Here is a 22,209-nt window from a genome sequence, read left to right on the forward strand (position 1 = left end):
GACCTGTAGACAACATATATGCATGTAGAAAACATGAAATGCAGCCAACTACAGACAACGGCATACAGACAACATGGAATACAGACAACAAGGCATACAGACAACATAGTTTACAGACAACATGACTTACAGACAACATGACTTACAGACAACATGACTTATAGACAACATGACTTACAGACAACATGGAATACAAACAACATGAAATACAAACAACATGAAATACAAACAACATGGAATACAGACAACATGGAATACAGACAACATGGAATACAGACAACATGGAATACAGTCAACATGAATTACAGACAACATGGAATACAGTCAACATGAATTACAGACAACATGGAATACAAACAACATGGAATACAGACAACATACAGACAACATGGAATACAGTCAACATGAATTACAGACAACATGGAATACAGTCAACATGAATTACAGACAACATGACTTAAAGACAACATGGCATACAGACAACATGGAATACAGACATCATGACTTACAGACAACATGACTTACAGACATCATGAATTACAGACAACATGACTTACAGACAACATGACTTACAGACAACATGACTTACAGACAACAGACAACATGACTTACAGACAACATGACTTACAGACAACATGAATTACAGACAACATGGAATACAGACAACATGGAATACAGACATAATAGCATAAAGACATCATGAAATAAAGCCAACAGCATACAGAAAACATTGGCATACAGAAAACATGGTATACAGAAAAAACATGGCATACAGAAAACATGGCATACAGAAAACATGGCATACAGAAAACATGGTATACCGAAAAAATGGTATACAGAAAACATGGTATACAGAAAACATGGTATACAGAAAACATGGTACACAGAAAACAATGCATACAGACAACATGGAATGCATGGCATACAGATAAAATGGTATACAAACAACATACATACAGCATGGAATATACACTAAATAGCATTCAGAGACCATACAGACAAAATGAAATAAAAAATGTAACATACAAGAAAACAACACAGAAAGAAAGCATTAAAAACAAAAACAGCATGATAAGATTAAAATAGTTCTACCTCTTGAACAGGAGCGGGACGAACTAAAAGTTCTTGAACAGGAAGAATATAATCCTTCCACTGTGCACTAGACTCAACACCTGGAGGATATATAGAGTAGTGAATAGTGACTTTAAACTATTGACTAGTAAGTAGTGACTTGTGACTAGTGATTCGTGATTAGTAACTAGAGACTAGTGAATGCTGCTTAGCCAATAGTTTGTATCAGGACCACCACCGGGGTTGAACACCCTTTTAATAAATAGTCTGAAAAGACTTGAGGACTGAGTTTTGTGTTTAACCTCTGGATCAAGCAAAATTTAATTTACTTGGAAAAGGAAATGAGTCATTGCCGCAAACTCAAATTTTTTAACCCCCTAATCTTAGAAATCTGGTGGTTTAAACCTTTCATACTTCAAACTTAAATTAATTGATCCATCATAATTCATAATTTGAAATATCAAAGGTTTAAGGCAAAGGTTTGCAAAGATATAGTGATAACAAACTCAAGAGTTGGTAGCCAAGACTCAATTCTTTTGAAGAAAAAAATTCTTTTTTTAATGTTGTGAATGTACGGGAATATTAAATTAGTGAATACAACGTATATGTTGTAAATGTACGGGAATATTAGATTAGTGCATATAATGTCTACGTTGTAAATGTACGGGAATATAAAATTAGTGAATACAATGTCTATGTTGTAAATGTGCGGGAATATTAGATTAGTGAATACAATGTCTATGTTGTGAATGTACGGGAATATTAGATTAGTGAATACAATGTCTATGTTGTGAATGTACGGGAATATTAGATTAGTGAATACAATGTCTATGTTGTGAATGTACGGGAATATTAGATTAGTGAATACAATGTTTACAAATATTTGATAATTCCCTGAGAAAGAGTGTTTGATAAATCACACAAAACATAAATCTAGTTCTACATAAATCTGCGTAATACATAATACGCACAGTTTACGCTACTTCCGCCTTAATTGTAACAGTTAAATAGGAGGTTGAAGGGAAGGGGGGAGATGATTTTGAAGGGGGGGGGGCTAGAGTTAAAAAAAATTTATGAAGAAAAACTATTTTTCTCAAACATTAAGAAACTCAGTGTGTGTTAAGAATGTTATAAACGGTTTAAATGATTTAACTGAGAAACGATGTTTGAGATATCTTAATTAAATGTGGTCGAGGCTAATCTAGTAAACAGGTTGTGGGCAGACACGAACATTACGGAGATTTTACAACACTGTTTCTCAAAAAGTTAAAGGTATTGTTGTCAGTTGTTCATGGCATTCTTTGGTTAAAGAGTCACTTTAACTATCGTTAACACTCCCTTTAAATTCGGATAAAGAAAGAAGTAAAATAAAAGGAAGAATTAAAATGTTTGGATGACTAACTGGGGGTATTGTTAAACATATTTTTCTCACACTCAATATATATTCTAAGTACAGATAACAACCCTGGAATATATTATGTAATATACCTTTTAGGTTGTATACATTATAATTATATTATTTAATGTATGAGGAAGGGGGGTGGGGATAAATTATAATTAAGATATTTCCTAAAAAAATGTTTCCTCCACTAAAGCAAAAACCTTTCGGTGTCCATTTTGAACGAAAAAAATATCTGTACTTTTGGTTTTACATGAAAATCCAAAAGTTGTTCAAAAATTTAATTTATTAGTAGAAAAATTCTACAAAACCCCTCCCATGCCTTTAGTACAGTAACAAAGTTCGACTGTAATCCCTATAGTAAACTTTAATTGTTCATAAATATCTACCTGTTCTGATATCTAGAACCATCAGCTGTTCTCCGTTGTACAGTTTGTCTAGTTTAGCTTGTATTGGTACATGATGTGTACTGTTCCAGGTGTTCTGGCAGATTTTGTAACCACAGCTCGGCAGGGATACCTGTACATAACATTGTAAACAAATTATAAGCAGCAATAATCAAATAAATTATTTCAGACGATAAAACATGATTAGTGAGTAGTGAGTACTCACAACAATATTACGATAAAATAATTGTATACGATAATTATCAAAACTTTGCGTCATGTACATTTACTTCCTAAATTTTACGCATTGTTCTGTACATATTTCCCTAAAGTACAGCAGAAACTGTACACTTTAAGATGAACTGTACATGTTGTTCCCTGTTGCCAATGTTCTAAACTATGCAAAGAGTATTCGCGGAATTCCTTGAATGACTGCCAATCAGTCTTTGTATTATAAATGTATTTATTGTGTCCTAAACAATGAGAACAGGAGCTGAAGTAAACGTGAAGACATGTTGCGGAGACCTTTACACTCAACCCATACATACACCCTCACTCCTGTTTATAACTGTCCATCGATTTAAAAAGATAACTGGGTCATTTACTCAGTTTATCTTTCTTTAAATAAAAGTTTTATAAAAAAAGTCATGGAAATCCAATAAATCAAACCTAAAATGTAAAAAGTCATGGAAATCCAATAAATCAACCCTAAAATGTAAAAAGGGTACAATATAATGGAGAAAAGGAACAAATTACTCACCATAAACTAAAATTTTCTAATCCCAATATCTTTGGAACCTAATGTCGTAGACCTTCGATGTGTTTCAATTCTGTTAAATAAAAATTCAACGTTGTGAAGATATAGGGATTAGAAAAATTGAGATTTTTCTTTTATATGAATCCTCAAATCCATTCTGTGCTTTTGTTAACAGTTTCTTGTTTAGCAAAAGTTTATAACATGGACCAAAGCTATGAATATGGGAATGGGAATAATAACTGTAAATACAAGGCAGAAAAAAGTCCATGATATCTAAGCCATGTTGAACTAATTAATGATTTTATCATGACAATAGTTAACTAAAAATAGAGTTGTTTTGAATTGTCTTTACACCTCCCCTCAAACATCCCTCTTCTTTCTCCCCCAGCACGTCTTGCTCCATCAATTAGACCTTAAGTGCTCCCCTAGTCTATCAACAACACGGAGTAAAGTGAACCATGCACAACTCGAGGTTTTGAGCTCTGACCACCTGTGAGATCTGAGATAAGAAACTGAACCCAACCCTGACATAAGGTTTGACCGATAATAGATCTTGGAATCATGAATGTATATTATTAGTTTTAAATCAGGAAAGATAAAATTAACTAAACCCTGATACTTTAAACTCATCCCAGATCGATACTCACAATTTTTTCATCAAAAGAGTTCTTTCCACAAACCCTAGTTCTTTGTAACCAGGTGGTTACTAATTTAGACTATTTAATATTACAGAGTTCACAGCTGAAATATCAAAGGTCGAAGACATCGTATTGCAAAGATATGGGGATTAGAAAATCAGAGTTTGTGAGAAGAACTCAGTTCCTTATGCAAACTATTATCAGGTCTATACAGTAAAAACAAATTCCCCAAAATCTGTATTCTTTGTACATACAACATGGCCTGCGATATATAGTTATTATATTTCTATTTATTAAATGCTGAAATCTAAAGGCTAAACAAATGTTTTTTAAATTAAGAAAATAGACTTTATTATTGATTTAAAAAAATTAGAACGAGTTTAAAAATATCCCATGACTTCCATATCTATATATATATTTTGTCTCAAATGGGGTTGGTAAAAGTGAAGTTTTGTTTAACAGATTTTTCTAAATTAATAGAAGTTGAGTTTTCCCTTCCAGCTGTTGAGGGCCAAGACACTGTAATTTTATTGTACATAATTTATATATTGCCTAACAGAGACTGCACAGTGCCCATAAGGTGGTAAAACAAAGAGAAACTATTATGGAACAATTTCTTAACAATAACAGACATTATAGCTAGAGTTATGCTTTTAGGGTTGTTGTTACTCTTATTCGTACAAATATTTCACCCTGTCTTGCCAACTCCAGTTTATTTAAGTTTTTTGAAAACTATTTTTTTTCAATTGCGGTTTCCCTGCAAAAATAACTTGCGCATTTCTACTTCCGGACAATATCAGAATTAAACACTAGAAAAATGACAATATCTTCCACATTTCAGATAAAGGTGTCAAGATTTCCGTTGTGAACAGGCATGGCTATCTTTGTTATTATCCCTTTAACACGTTTCTTTCCTGACTCTTAGGTATACTGGAGTTTAGGGGTAAAGATTGCAAGTTTGTAACAGTAATTGTACATAAAATTCATGTATTTGATGAGATTGGAGGGAATTACGCCAGAACCTTGGGCTATTGTTTTCATTGTTCCTAGATTCCCGTGTTTTTTGGGGGGGCTTCCTGCATAGGCTGTAGCTACATTTTGCATAATGCCGTTATATTTCTCATGATAAAATAAATTCTTCAATAGCTGAGGGGTTAAATATAATAAACCGCCCTCTTCCGTTTCAGTTTGAAACTTTAATTCTTCTTTATAGCTCTGGTCAAGCGTAAATGTAGAGCAACGCCTGGCTGTTCTGCGTCAGCACTCACCAGCTATAAAATTAATTTCACGAAAATTCAAGGTTTTATTTCTGTTGTTTGCAATTACCAGTGTAACTCATATCATGGTTTGCTTACATTGATAAATCTGCTCCGCTAAGCTAACCCATGAACCGTGGGTTTAATCATAAATTAAAACAATTAAGTTAATCCCTTGAAAAATTCGAGCTAAAAACGTTGATTTGGCGAAATTTCCGGAATAATGAAAAAAAAATCATATAAACGTTTAAGCAAAATAAATGGATCTGTTCAATGAAACTTATCTCTTCATATTTTTGAATATCTTGAATATTTTGGTTGCAATTCGATCAAATATTGACAAAGTGTTCGCTCCAGGATATTCTAGTTTATATCTAGCATTATATCCTTAAATCACGGTGATTTTTCATCTAGATCATCATTTTAGGACATTTTGTAGGAATATCTTTTCAGGATTCTCATTGCTCATATTCTAGAGGAAACAAGAACCATATTCTAGAGGAAACAAGAACCATATTCTAGAGGAAACAAGAACCATATTCTAGAGGGAACAAGAACCATATTCTAGAGGAAACAAGAACCATATTCTTCAGGGAACAAGAAAATTCTTCTAGAGAAAACAAGAACCATCTATATAATAAAACAAGACATTCCTATAAATATGTTGCCTATAGCCGGCCAAACGGATGGACCGAATGGGTTAAAAGTTTTTGAGGACACTCAGGGGTGGCCGAGGGGTGTTTAAAGCTAAAAAATTGAATTCTTTTTTTAAATTTTTTAAATTTTTTTTCTAATTTTATTTTTTTCAACCTTTTCAAAAAAAAATTTTCCTCGGGCATCGCCGGGCCCTTCAGCTAGTATTATATATAGCAAAAAATTAGTGTGCTATTGGTCACTACAATTTAGAAATAAAGAAAAGGTAACAGTACGACTTTGTGACATCGTAGCTTCTCTAGTTTTGATTTCACGCCCATATATAAAGAACGAATTTGTTTGATTTTATATAATAAATGGCACAACTTTTTCTGTTCTTCTCGATTGCCCTTTAAAATGAGAAATAATGATTAGAATATAGTTCTAATCTAACGTAAAGTTTACTTTAGTTTGAAGTGTGATAACCCTAAACAGTTATTTCCTCTCTATTCTTTACTATTTTCAAGTTTGTGTTTGTTTGGTTGAACTTGAACTTTCTATTCAGAAATAAATTGTTCTGGTCGAATCTCTGGATAAAAGGGTTTAGAAGAACTAGGATTGATTAATAGGTTGGATTAGTTCAACCTGATTACTCTGGAACTGAGTAAGGGACAAATTGAGAATAAACGACCTGGTCACAGCTCACATATAAACAATTTAATCCATCAATCCTTTATCCGGGTACACTTAGATACACAGACTACAGTTCATGTATTATCATTATTATAATAATGATTGTTTATCCCCAACCATCAATCTGAAGATAGGAAGGATGAATTCCTCTCCTATCATCAGTAAATCCTAGCTCTGGGTACACAGCTTGATTTACAGACCTAAGATTACAGTACATTCTGCAATCAATCCATCCTTACTCTGATTACACTTTACAGTACAGACTGCCATCAATCCGTCCTTAATCTGATTACACTTTACAGTATAGACTGCAATCAATCAATCCTTACTCTGATTACACTATGACCAAATTGTACTGTACAGAAGTTCAATTGGTCCATCCTTACTCGGATTACACTATGACCAAATTGTACTGTACAGAAGTTCAATTGGTCCATCCTTACTCGGATTACACTTTCACCAAATCGTAGAGAAAAGACTGTAATCTATATATCCTTACTCTGATTATATTTTGACCAAAGATTACATTAGACTGCAATTTATCAATCCTTGCTCCTAATACACTTTAAACCTAAGATTACAGTAAGACTCCGAGTAAAGTTTTGATATAAAGAGCACCGCTCCGTGTTCCGTTTAAAATTTTGCAACCCATTAATTCTTACTGCGCGTACATGTAGATCTATAGACCTTGTTCAACCAGGATAATCTCAGTTTATTTAGGAACAGATCTTGTCATTAATCTTCCACCATAAACTGACCCTTATCATCAAATACCACGGGGCTCACTTTCACGGGGAAAGGAACTGAAAACTTGCCTCAAACTCCGACGCAGTGTGAAATGAAAAAACTTTGGGGGGGGGTGGAGTATTTAATAATTTAACCATGAATATTCTTACCCTGTCTAGAACTCCTCCAGCTGGACAGTACTGTTTCTCCTCGACCTGGTTCAACGCTATCTCCAGGTTGATGCAGCAGGATCCAACCCTATCCTGTGGAGAGCAAAGCACAGGAACGGTAGACTTTAAGGTGAGGTTGGATGGGGGTCCTCCCTCCTCCACTACCAGGGGGTACCCGGAGATAATCTTGATTCCAGCGAAGAAGGACTCACTCGTCTAATGAAGATTAATAATGTAGATTAAAGTTGAAAAATGAATAGTTTGGAAATATGTTTTTATTATTTATTTGTGTTGGAATATATCAGGAATATATCAGGAATATATCAGGAATATATCAGGAATATATCAGGGACAACAAATTATCTTTTACATTATTCGTATTTTTTTATAAAACAAAGTAAATATTTTTGAAGCGTAAAACATCTACGATTTATACAACACCCTCTTATATTTTCTTTGATACAGTTTTTATTTTACAACTGAGGTTTGAATAAAAGGACAGAGAATAGAGAAAACTCCAGTGGAATTAAAAAATGTATCATTTACTCTCAGAGAAATTAGATTCTAATTTGTCTGAGAGTAAATGACATTCCTTTGTAAAAAATAACAAATTATTTTTAATGTTTATTAGTATTTTTAAAAAGGGGCGGGATTAAATGAAAATTGTTGCATACCAAAAAACCAGCTTTTTATAAGGGAATAAATTTTTTTAGAAACTATTCTGTGAATTCCCCTGTTCTAAAAATAAATAAAATGAAATACATTTTCTTATTTATCTTGAAAATCATTGTTAGTGGAAATCCCTTGTGATAAAATACATATATAACTCAACTGCCAGATTTAATTGTAAAGCTAATTTATTTTTTATTGTTTATCGATTTAGAGTTCATTTCATGGAACATTTAATTACTTATTAACAATCTTTTTTCTTTTAGTTAAGTTGTAACGACAATCATCACATGAGTAAACATCTTTCTTTATCTAACTAAAGGGACTGTTTACATGAGTAAACATCTTTCTTTATCTAACTAAAGGGACTTTTTACATGAGTAAACATCTTTCTTTTTTTAACTAAAGGGACTGTTTACATGATTAAACATCTTTATTTATCTAACTAAAGGGACTGTTTACCTGAGTAAACATCTTTTTTGATCTAACTAAAGGGACTGTTTTCATGAGTAAACATATTTATTTATCTAACTAAAGGGACTGTTTACATGAGTAAACATCTTTTTTTATCTAACTAAAGGGACTGTTTACATGAGTAAACATCTTTCTTTATCTAACTAGAGGGACTGTTTATCTATTTAAAGATAAGATGTGTGTTTGAAGAAATTATAGAATAATGCAAGAAACACCGCTAAATTAATATTATATGTAGATAGTTTGTTTCAAGAAGACCAATCTCGCCATCAGAGGATACTTTATTGTGTACTTTACAGGCCGGACTTTAATAGTATTTTTAGAGCCTATAGAATATACCTTTATTGAAGATGCTACATACTGAATTTTATTTATTTATTTAAATTTGCGTATTCTTGCTGTCCTGTCTTATCAATTATAAAAATATTTTTTTTGTTTTCGTTCCAATATTGGAATAGATTTAATTACCATTTTTTCTGTTCTAGCCCCGACCACGGTGTGCTTTGCTTGCGATTCACACCGAATCTAAAATAAATACAATAAAATGTCGAATCAAGCAAAAGCTAGAATTGAAATGAAAGGAACTAAACACTTATTTAGACATTTTGACATTTCAAACTATAAATTCGAAATTTGGAGTTTGTGACAAGTGTTTAGTTTCTTTACTTAGAAATGTGAAGTTGACGCGGTCCGACTTTATGCTTCAAATAGGTTGAATTTACTTTTACTGAAGGGGCACAGGTGCGTGTAATGTTTTGTCTTTTAAAAAAAAGAATAGGATCAAAGTAAAAAAAGTTATTTATTCCTGAAAATAGAATTTTAGCTTGTTCTGTACAGTGTTCTTTTACAATAAAGTATTTTATAAAACTTTTTAAATTTCAAAAGAAGAGTTTTGAACTAAAAAGCTTACCGTCTGCCCCATACTCCAGTACTCCTGGGAGAGTGTAGCGGACACCTTACTACTGGCCAGGAATGTCTCCGACAGAACGTTCTTCTCCTCCACAAACCACATTACCTCGATCTCTATACTGCCGGGGTCCAGGACGTCCTTGAGGATGGTGTTGCAGGAGAAGATGATCTCGGACTGGAGATTGTTGGTTCCCTGGGTGAGAACTGTTTCAACCAACTTTACTGTAACTGAAATTATATTTGATTGATCGTCTTTGATTTATAAAGATTCCGGGACTTAATTACTTTAGTTGAAAATAACTGTTCAGGAAGAAAGGAAATAAAGTTTTTCCTAAATGCATTTTAACTTTTATCAGACAAGGAATTGAGTCTTTGCGACAAACTCTGAATTTATAATCCCTATATCTTTGGAATTCATTGTCGCAAATCTTTGATATTTCAAACTTACATTACTTGATATTACAGAATTCATAGTTGGAAAGATCTAAGGTATACGACATAGGAATCTAAAGATATAGGGTTTAGAAAAGTAGAGTTTGTGGCAAAGACTCAATTCCTTTACTTAATTTCAAGGAAAGATCAAATAATTAAACTTTGAATTAAAATGTTATGATATACCTTGGTTAGATTTAACCGTATTGCGTACTCTGGGTATGAATCGAAACCTGTGGTTTTGTTCTGGTCAATTCTTTTTATCTTATATTTTAAAAAAATACTTTTCCCACGATCATGTATATATATGTATATATTGTTAGCTATAGCTGGCCAAACAGCTGGACCGAATGGGCTGAATTTTTTTTTAGGGAACCCTTATTTAACCTATAGGTAACAAAGGCAACAAAATTGAAATTTTGGCTTTCAAAATCGATTTCTTGAAAATTCCACATGCAACGCCGGACATTTCAGCTAGTCTTATATATTTTGAAGATCGAAGATTATTAAACTTTAAAATCTTTTGTATATCAAAACCTTTGGTTTACTCTTGATTGATCGAAACTTGTGATTTAAGGGAGTGCCCGGCTATATAAGGTAGTTGAATTGAGTCTGTAAATCCTGAGTTTGAGCGCAAATTCGACGTATAAAACTCCTACTTTGGGGGTGGATACGTTTTCAGAATTATTTTTTTTTAATTATTGAATAACGACAACGAAAAAAAAAGAAAAAATTATACAGTAATCTAATTAAATGATTAGGAACATATTTCTCAAAAGAAATTTGTCAATAAATCAATGCTTGAATCGATTATTTCGTTTTTGAATATTAAATTTCTTATTTTCTTTGAATTTATTCACAGATTTCTTCAAATTCTTCAAATGTCGTCTTTTCAATAATAATTCTAGAAAATCTGCAGAAAATCTTTGTGAATAATGAGAAACCAGAATAATGAGAAAATAGAAACTAATAATTGAACAAGATTATTTATTTTCGATGATAAGATTGATTTTTATTTTCTAAAAATGTTCCTATACATGACGTCTATAGTTTATTGTAGAACTTTTTTACATTTAATGTCGTCGTTATTTGATAATTAAAAAAACTAATTCTGGAAAAGTATCCAACCCCAAAGTAGGAGTTTTGAACGTCGAATTTGCGCTCAAACTCAGGATTTACAGATCTTTAAAAAGTTTAATATGTCTCAAATGAATCCGAAAGGAGTTTTTCACAACACTGCATACTCAGTTAAACTACCTTACATAGCCGGTCACTCCCTTTTTTCCACCAATATAATATCGAAATAAATTTTCACTGGGTTAGATCACTGCAAACCAAGATGTGCACGCTCTCACGCAAAAAATACAAGCAACTCTAGGTTGATCGAAACCTATGATTTAATACCAGTAGATTGAAACCTATGATTTTCTATGGGTTGAACACTGCAAACCAAGATGTGCACTCTCTCAAGGCAAAATCAAGCTGTATTTTGCCAATTACTCATTTTAACTTAAGCTAAAAACAAGAGCATTGCATTTTTAAATTTATATGTCTAGAGCTACAAAAAGAATAAATGAGTTTGTGAGGCGAGGCGTTGACTATATTTCAGTGTTATCGAAACCTGTGATTTAATCCGGGTTGATCGAAACCTATGATTTACTCTTGTTAAAATGAAACGTATTGATTTTCACGAAACCTTTGGTTTTCTCTCAAAACTGTGGTGCCCTTAGGATACTATAAAAACTACAGTTTATATTAGGCATCTTAATACCTTTGATTTACACTGAGGCCTAAAAACCTCTGATTTACCTTGTTTATTCTGAAATTTACGATTTAAAAACCTTTAACCTTTTCTAACCTTTATCTCCGCATATACCTTTGAACTTGAAATTTAACCGTGAATGGCCTCAAACCTTTGATTTACTCCGTGTACCACTGTAGTACTGAACGACTGGAAAGGATTGAGATATATCCCGCAACTGCTCAGGGTGGAATAATCTTAAATTTTTGAATAGATAATCGTGAGCATCGAGCTTACCCAGCGTAATTATACATACATAAACTCACAACTCTGGATACAAGGTTCAACCAGTTCTAGGATACGCATGACATCAGTTCCAAACCGCCCTTGTGTTTTACTGGACAATATATAAAAATAGATGCAGGGCAATTCATATTTGCCTTGAGCGTTACATCAATATAGATATGGTACCTGTATAGCAACCCATTTTCAAGTTCAAACAAATGAGTTTTTGCCACAAAGTTAAATTTTATAATCCCAATTTAATGATGGTGCAAACCTTTGATTTTTCAATCTTGATCTAACAAAATAAAAAGTTAGAACTATCAAAGATCTACACATCGGGTTTCAATTTCATATGAGGATTATAAAATCAGAGTTTGTTGTAAAAACTCTGTTTCTTTGTGAAATGTTTAAAAAATTGGATTCAGTAGTGGAAAGTTAAATGTTAAAAAGTTGTAAAGAAGAAAAAGTGTAAAAGAATAAAAAACGTGATGATGTTTTAAACAAATTAGGATAATAAAATGCATTTAGAATAAACTTGAAATATATTGTAACAATAAACTAAGAGTTTTCAAATAAGAATAAAAGTGAATTGATTTAAATCTGACCACATCAGTGATTCAGAGACCGTGAAAATTTAAAGATGGCCTTTCAAGATAGTATTGGATCTATTCTAAAAAAGTGCTGTATTTTTTGATAAAAATGCAAAAGTGCACTAATTACACCTTTTCATACAAAATACAAGCATCAAAATAATATGGTATGCATGAAAAGGGGTAACAATAAAAGAAGAAACTTGAATGACAACCTAAAAGGATGGTTTTAATTCTGCCGTCAACGTATTTTTTGAAAGGTAATCTCAGTGATTTGAAAGGGAAGGACACACGTGCAAAGTTTTCGGAAGTCTTATTTTTTATTAGTTACTCTGTATCAAATTAGAAAGAGGATTATTCTAAACAAAAGTGAAAACATCATTGTAAAAAATAAAATATAAACGGAACAAACCATAATTGAATTATGAATGACATTTTACAAAATAATTTAAATTCTATCCGATTTTTCTGTTAAGAGAATTTCTTTTCTTTGTAAACCCAGAAACTGTTTTTTTTGTATTGTCAAAATCTCTAAATATAGCAACGTCGAATAGAATTTTATTTTATTTTGTTCTGAATGTCTTTTCATTGTGAAATTGTATTTTATGAGGTCAAAATTTGGAATTTGAATCTTAACTTCCGCTATCAAAGCTTTAAAATAAAAAAGATTTTGCAAAGGAAGGACAAATTTCAAACTTTTTAAACTGAAAATTTTATACTTACAATCACAAGGAGTATATCCGTTAGCACTGGCTAGACCAGGAGGACAAGGAACCCCTTCTCCGACACAGTATCCCATAAAACATCCTGGAGTCGGAACCAGGTAGTAGGATACCCAGCTACTACAGTTCCGAACCTAGAAAATAGGTTTAAAGCAGGTTTAGAGAACCCAGCTACTACAGTTCCGAACCTAGAAAACAGCTTTAAAGCAGGTTTAGAATACCCAGCTACTACAGTTCCGAACCTAGAAAATAGGTTTAAAGCAGGTTAAGGGAACCCAGCTACTACAGTTCCGAACCTAGAAAACAGGTTTAAAGCAGGTTTAGAGAACCCAGCTACTACAGTTCAGAACCTAGAAAACAGGTTTAAAGCAGGTTTAGAGAACCCAGCTACTACAGTTCCGAACCTAGAAAATAGGTTTAAAGCAGGTTAAGGGAACCCAGCTACTACAGTTCCGAACCTAGAAAATAGGTTTAAAGCAGGTTTAGAGAACCCAGTTACTACAGTTCCGAACCTAGAAAACAGGGTTAAAGCAGGTTTAGGATACCCAGCTACTACAGTTCCGAACCTAGAAAATAGGTTTAAAGCAGGTTTAGGATAGACAGTTACTACAGTTCCGAACCTAGAAAACAGGTTTAAAGCAGGTTTAGAATACCCAGCTACTACAGTTCCGAACCTAGAAAACAGGTTTAAAGCAGGTTTAGGGAACCCAGCTACTACAGTTCCGAACCTAGAAAACAGGTTTAAAGCAGGTTTAGGATACCCAGCTACTTCAGTTCCGAACCTAGAAAATAGGTTTAAAGCAGGTTTAGAGAACCCAGCTACTACAGTTCCGAACCTAGAAAACAGGTTTAAAGCAGGGTTAATAGAACTGATTAAAAAAGTAAAAACTGCGTTAAAGAAAACGACAGAAATTGTTCCTCAGTGTTCAACGGGAGTTTTAAAATATATAAAAAGATCGATATGAAAATAAAATATTTCTTGTTTATTTATCCAATTTTTCTCTTTTAAGTTTCTGCAAAAAAAAACTTTAATATTGAAGGAAGGTGAGTCTTTAAGGTTAAACCGGGCCTGTCACCGGGGAGTTTAGGGAGAGAAAAAAACAGGAAAAAACTCTAAGAATTGTCGGATGTTAGCGTGGTTGCATGCAGCTTTTTTTCTTGCAAATTGTGTGTTTTGTTCGATAATTTTTCTTCTGTCAATTTGTTGTTTGTAGTATTTGATGCACCTGGATATTAAGTTCTGCAACACAACACTCCCGGTCCTGGTTTATACAGGCAGTAGTCTGTACTATACCCTCATCTACACTTGGTACACTACCTAGATAGATAGATAGATAGATAGATAGATAGATAGATAGATAGATAGATATATAAATGGATAGATAGATAGATAGATAGATAGATAGATAGATAGATAGATAGATAGATAGATAGATAGATAGATAGATATATAGATTTATATATAGATACATATACAGATAGATAGATAGATAGATAGATANATATATATTTGACAGATATAGATGGATGGACAATAAAATTACAAGTTATATATGATAATTATACTGTATGCAAACAGATCTGAAATTTAACCTTGATCAACAAACAAATTGTAACACTCATTTTTATTAAAAGAATTATATAACACTTTCTTTATGATCCGAAAAAACATGATATTTTGTAAATTTTTCTATATTTTCAAATTTTTTAAATCATCTATATGATTAAGCTCTTCGCATATATACTTATATATAATGTTTACTTTAATTATTCCCTTGTTGGTTTATATTAATATATTTATATAGTTAAAGTATATTTATTTTCAAAACAAAAATGTAAAGTTTAATTCCGAAATATAAATATTTAAATTTATGTTCACTAAACAAAAATATTTTTACGGGAATGTATGAGTATACCGGGGATGACACAGTCAAGCTTTTTTGAAATTCCGGCCACTTCAGCTAAAATAATGCTTTAATACCAAGCGCGGGTAAACGGTGAGAGTAACTATGAATATGAATAAAAAACGCCTGGCACTCCAGCTAGTTTACCGTAATCGAAATCCCTCTTCTATCCCCCTCTCATACAGACGCATATTAAATAAAAATCAAATTGTTTGTTTTTTATTTCTCAATATGGAAACAGATTAAGTTATCAAACTGGAAAGCGTGAACTTTTAATAAACCTTAATAATCCTAGCTGTTTTCCTGGTATATGAACTGTATCCTATATCCCATGTATTCTTGGTATATGAACTGTATCCTGTACCCCTTGTATTCCTGGTATATGAACTGTATCCTGTACCCCCTGTATTCTTGGAATATTAACTGTATCCTATACCCCCTGTATTATACCCTCTGTATTCCTGGAATATGAACTGTATCTACCCCTGTATTCCTGGTTTATGAACTGTATCCTATACCCCCTGCATTCTTGGAATATTAACTGTATCCTATACCCCCTGTATTCTGGAATATGAACTGTATCCTATACCCCCTGTATTCTTGGAATATGAACTGTATCCTATACCCCCTGTATTCCTGGAATATGAGCTGTATCTACACCTGTATTCCTGGTTTATGAACTGTATCTACCCCTGTATTCCTGGTTTATGAACTGTATCCTATACCCCTGTATTCCTGGTATATGAACTGTATCCTGCACTCCCTGTATTCCTGGTATATGAACTGTATCCTATACCACCTGTATTCCTGGTATATGAACTGTATCCTATACCCCCTGTATTCCTGATATATGAAATGTATCTACCACTGTATTCCTGGTATATGAACTGTATCTGCCCCTGTATTCCTGGAATATGAACTGTATCCTGTACCCCCTGTATTCTTAGTATATAAACTGTATCTGCCCCTGTATTCCTGGCATATGAACTGTATTCTATACCCCCTGTATTCCTGAACCAGGATCTGTATCCGGAGTAAGTCCTATGATATATCCGGCAACCCTGAGAAAATATAAGACATTTCGAACCCTACGTAAACATATGTAACTGAGCCTGCTAATAGTTCCTAGGTATTACAAGGATTTAAAGGAAGTGTTCGCGAAAAATGAAAGGGGGTATAGAAAACGTTTTAACGGATTTCGAAAAATGTGAGTGTTGCGCAGCATTCTTAGATAGTTGCGCAAGCAACAAGAGAAATAATCAAATTCAAAACAAATTAATTAAAAAATATTATAAAATATAAACTATATACAAATGTGGCGAAAGATAATCGATGACTTTAGGTTGTAATATCTGAATGATTTGTTTGAAATTAAATTGATTTTTTTTACGGTCTAAGTCGTATGTTGCAATTTTCTGAATTTGTATGGGCGCTAAGTTATTCGGTATGAGACGTCATTAACAATTTTCTCCTTATAGACGCAACAGATAGAAGAAAGATTAGCAGCGATCAAAAGCGCTTTTTTATCGCATTAAGCCTATACCCCCTTTCATTTTTCGCAAACACTCCCTTTAAAGCAAATATTTATTTCACCCCCCCCCCTCTCCGCACCTTTCAACACATCTCTCCCCCCCCCTGCAAAAAGTATAGTCATGAATATGGGTATCTATATTAAATTCATATTTAGACTGAGCTGAGTTGCATAATCAAAACATTTAGATGCATCAAGATCCTACATGGTTTTATATGCATCGAGACACTATATTTAGATGCATTTAGACACTATATTTAATGCAGGGTAAAGAACACTATCCCTGTTCAATATTGTGTAGATATATAATATTATAAACTGCAATATTATTTTCAAGACCTTTACTTACACGCAACCTAGACCACACAATGTGAAGCGTAAAAACACACAATTCATTTTTTCGGAGGCAATGCTCCGTCTCCTCCTCATCGGAGGTAATTTATCGTCTTTTCGGAAGCAATACACCTTCTCCTATTTTTTTGAGGCATTATATCTTTTTCCTCGCACTATGAGACTAGAAAGTATTAATTTTTTTTGAGGCACCTATCCGTCTCCATCATAATCCATTCCCTGTTCACCCCCTTACCCAACTCTATTCCTCAAATAACCCGGAAAATAAAGGTTTTTGAATATTTAAGATTGGAAAGAATTAAGCCAAAATTTAGTTAATTTAGTCGTTGATTGAGTAGAGTATTTTACATTCTTTTAACCCTAATTATTATGCAGATATTTTGCCAATTCAGTCCAGAGTGTGCAGAAACCAGATTATATTACCAAGTTCTAGGATTTTCGCATACATGATTAGGGGTTTCCAAACGCATATATGCAATTCGGTTAGGTTAACAAAATTGCAGGAATTGGGTTTTGCAATCAATATTAAGACATGTAATATAGACAAAATTTCAATTCGTTGCGGGTCTAAGTGCCAATATTCGAAGCTTGAAATTGCAATAATTGATATTAACAGTTTTAATTCAGGGATTTCCAAAAAACATAGGATTTTTAATGACAATTTTAAAATAATCATTGACAACATTGTATTTTAAATATTTGTTAGACTTGTATTATTCTTTGAACCATTAGCGGAACAAAGGAGTTGAGTTTTTGCCACAAACTCTAATTTTCTAATCCCTATATCTTTGTAACCCAATGTCGTAGACCTTAGATATTTCAAGCTATTAATACTTATCGATAAAATAATCTAAGTTTGAGATATCAAAGGTTTGCACCATCAGGTTGCAAAGATATTGGGATCAGAAGATTTGAGTTTCTGGCAAAAACTCAATTCCTTTGATTTCGGGTATTTTTAGATAAATAAAATTAAAATTTACAAATTTCTAATATTTACATCAGCAACAAAAAGACAAGACTTCATTTTAGAAGGCTTATTAGGTGTAAAATTAAATAGCCACTTAATTTCTTTGTTTATTAGAAACTTATTTAAAAAAAAATCTAATTTAACTTTTAGGCCATAAATATGTTGCAGACATAGTTGTACGCTCTTACATAATTCATTTTCCAGGCAAGGTACAGAATAACCTCTTTTATCTTTGCGTGATAAAAAAGTGTACTGCAGTTTTTTGTGAGAAATCAAACCAACTCATCCACTTTCTTAAGTTTTTTATCTTCCTTGCAGATACAAAACAAAAAAGGCTCTTGTGCCTATATTTCTAAATTATATTGTCATAGGAATATAATCTTTGCCACAAACTCAAATTTTCTAATCCCTTTATCTTTGCAACCTAATGATGTAAATCATTGATATTTCAAACTTATATTATTTGATCTAACAGAATTCAACGCTTGAAATATCTAAGGTCAAAGATATAGGCATTAGAAAATCAGAGTTTGTGGCAAAGACTCAACTCTTTTTTAATTGCACTAATCACCTAGCCGGACTTTACAATGCTTCGGTTTAACAAAACACCGGTTGAATTAGTTTTACTTAACCGTGAACAATCTCTTAAAATTCCCAATTGATTCCCCGCAGTTTCATGCCGTTTAAAATCTATTCTTTGAAGCCTGACATATACAGTGATGCGTAGAGCAGGGGGAAATTGAATGGTAGATAAATAGATGAAATAGATAGATAAACACCACTACTGAATATAGTTAAGGATAGAGATTATATATCTACTGTTACATAAATCCCGACATTAATGCAATTCATTTAGTCTTGCCCAGGATGGAGCTATAGACCAACTATAGGAGGGATAGGTAGAGGATTCAGGTATATACGGGACTGAAAGGAAAGAAAAATTGTCTGTTGTATGCTGGATAAAGTTTTAAATAGGAAAGAAGGAAGTAGGATTGATAAAGTTTTAAATAGGAAAGAAGAAAGTAGGCTCCTTGAAGATTCAAATAGGAATGAAGAAAGTAGGCTCCATGAAGATTCAAATAGGAATGAAGAAAATAGGCTCCATGAAGGTTCAAATAGGAAAGAAGAAAGTAGGCTCAATGAAGGTTCAAATACGATAGAAGAAAGTAGGCTCCATGAAGGTTTAAATAGGAAAAAATAAAATGGGTTCGCTGAAGGTTTGAATAGAAAGAAGGAAGTAAGAGAAATAAAACTTTTACTAAAAGAAAACCAGGTAGAGGGTTTGATTATGAGGGAATGAGGGGTAGAAAAATTTATATTTTACAAAACAAAAAAGGATAATTACATAATAGATAAAACCCATTGATTTCAACATGATAAACATTGTACACTCTTCATACAAATTCTAAATCCAAACAATCCGAAATTGGTTTGATTACTCTACATTAGCCTTGATTCTTTGAACCGGGAAAGCCCGGGTTTCCATCTGCGTTAGACATTTAGGCAGTTAGAGATTCAAGCAGTCAGGGACTCAGGCAGTCAGAGATTCAAGCAGTCAGGGATTTAGGCAGTCAGAGATTCAAGCAGTAAGGGACTCAGGCAGTCAGAGATTCAAGCAGTCAGAGATTCAAGCAGTCATGGACTCAGGGAGTCAGAGGCAGTCAGTGAATAAGGCAATTAGTGATTTAAGCAGTCAGATATTCAGACAGTAAGAGATTCAAGCAGTTAGGGATTGTGACAGCTAGAGATACAAGCAGACAGAGATTCAATGGTGAGACAGTTAGAGATTCAAGCAGTCAGAGATTCAAAAGTCAGACAATTAGAGATTCAAGCAGTCAGAGAATCAAAAGTCAGACAGTTAGAGATTCTAGCAGTCAGGGATTCAGGCAGATAGAGATTCAAACAGTCAGAGATTCAGACAGATAGATATTCAAGCAGTCAGTAACTAAGGCAGTTAGTGATTCAAGCAGTCAAAGATTCAGACAGTCAGAGATTCAAGCAGTCAGAGATTCAAGTAGTCAGAGATTTAGGCAGTTTGAGATTCAAGCAGTCAGTGACTAAGGGAGTCAGAGATTCGAGCCATTAAAATTCAAGCAGTGAGAGATTCAGACAGTTAGATATTTAAGCAGTCATGATTAAGACAGTTAAAGATTCAAGCCGTCAGAGATTTAACAATCAGAAATTCAAGCAGTCAGAGATTCAGACAATTAGAGATTCAAGCAGTCAGAGATTTATACAGTTAGAGATTCAAGCAGTCAGAGTTTCAACAGTCAAGCAGTTATGAGATTCAAGCAGTCAGGGACTCAGGGATCCAGGCAGAAAAGTTAAGCCAAGGAATCAGAGGTTCAAACAAATTCTAGTCAAAATAGAAATACAGCCTGAGCTGGGAACTTTAGAATAGTGGATATCGAGATCAATGCTTGATCCTATCTTTTTTAATCTCGAGATTAATCTAATCTTTTACTTGTATCCAGAAAAGTTTATAAATTCAACCAATCAGAATCGCGCATCAGAAGCCGGGAACTTTGAAATGTTGTGCGCCATTTAAGATTAATACAGACTCGGGTGGGACTCTCTAATTTCGAAAAACCGGTTTGATTTTTCTGTACTTTATCCAAAAAAGAGTGGATTAAGAAAGACATTAAAAGTGTCTACATTGGATATTCGGATTAAGCAGTCGGGATTAAAGGTATCCCATTATAAAGTTCCCAGCTCTGAATTATAAAATTAAAATATCCACACATAAACTGTATCAATTGATTAACTGTGTGCAATTTAAAATGTTTTTAATGGGAGTGCAATAGAATCATTTTATTCTCTTACCACGGATATTATTGTTTTATTGAGATATTGAATACTATTCCTTTTTATAAAAATATATTTGGTAATATTTTAAATTATGAAAAATGTTAAAACATTTTACTGAATATTAACCTTAATCAATATAAATCCCCTTCGGTCGGTTAAACATGCGTAATTAACAGTTTTTGCCAAATACCATCAATTAATATAAGTTTAATTGTAGGCTTCTTCCTCTTGAACTTGTGGTTACCATCTCAACTCAACCGTACAAGTTGATATCTTTGCGATAGCTTCTCTTTGCACGTTTCAGTCTATACAATACCTTCTCTTTACACGTTTAAGTCTTTACAATACCTTCTCTTTACACGTTTAAGTCTTTACAATACCTTCTCTTTACACGTTTAAGTCTTTACACTAACCTCCTCGTTACACGTTTAAGTCTTTACAATACCTTCTCTTTACACGTTTAAGTGTTTACAATACCTTCTCTTTACACGTTTAAGTCTTTACAATACCTTCTCTTTGCGCGTTTAAGTCTTTTCAATACCTCCTCTTTGCACGTTTAAGCCTTTACGATACCTTTTCCCGAGCGTTAAAAAATGCTAAGTTATGTATAGGGGTTGTCTTGGTGTACATGGTCTTATACCACAGAAACCACTACTCATTAGAAGATCCTTGAAATTGTACCTAGTAACCCACTTCCTTGGAAGGAAGGGGTGGTACCTAAGGAGAAGGTTTTTTATTAGATGGAGGGGGGGGGGGACATAACTGTGTTCTTAATATCAGGATTTTATTTAAACCCAGGAGCTCTAAACTTCTAGGATGTAAAGACAAAAATAGAAATTTTGAGGATCTAGTTTTGGCTTAACCTTGCACAAGAAAGTACTGGGCGATTTGTTTAAAATAACACATCAACATAATTACAGGGAAGGAAAATGAGAGAGGTAATGCATAAGAATGCAGGGAGGTTTGTGTGTGTGGGGGGTGGGGGGGTGGGAAGGGGTTGATGCTTTTAATTTTAATTTATATTTTCACTTGTTAAACCAATGTTTCTTTTCGTGTTGACGTATCTGATAACATATAAGTGTGTATTATAAAGTAAC

General features: G+C 33.2%; 1 protein-coding gene across 1 annotated transcript in view; it reads right to left on the reverse strand.

Annotated features, from left to right (window-relative positions):
• The window catches only part of LOC111700760 (uncharacterized), an 84,912-nt gene that overhangs the window by 39,682 nt on the left and 23,021 nt on the right, over nt 1–22,209 (reverse strand). The window contains exons 5-11 of the mRNA XM_023471796.1: nt 14,778–14,869; nt 13,553–13,685; nt 9,783–10,009; nt 9,341–9,397; nt 7,730–7,945; nt 2,860–2,989; nt 1,093–1,172 (exon numbers count right to left, since the gene is read on the reverse strand). Of these exons, the coding sequence (XP_023327564.1) occupies nt 1,093–1,172; nt 2,860–2,989; nt 7,730–7,945; nt 9,341–9,397; nt 9,783–10,009; nt 13,553–13,685; nt 14,778–14,869 (935 nt within the window). The remainder of the gene's footprint in view (nt 1–1,092; nt 1,173–2,859; nt 2,990–7,729; nt 7,946–9,340; nt 9,398–9,782; nt 10,010–13,552; nt 13,686–14,777; nt 14,870–22,209) is intronic.

The sequence above is a fragment of the Eurytemora carolleeae genome, unplaced genomic scaffold (assembly GCF_000591075.1).
Source record: "Eurytemora carolleeae unplaced genomic scaffold, Eaff_2.0 scaffold243, whole genome shotgun sequence".
In the NCBI taxonomy this organism is placed as follows: domain Eukaryota; kingdom Metazoa; phylum Arthropoda; class Copepoda; order Calanoida; family Temoridae; genus Eurytemora; species Eurytemora carolleeae.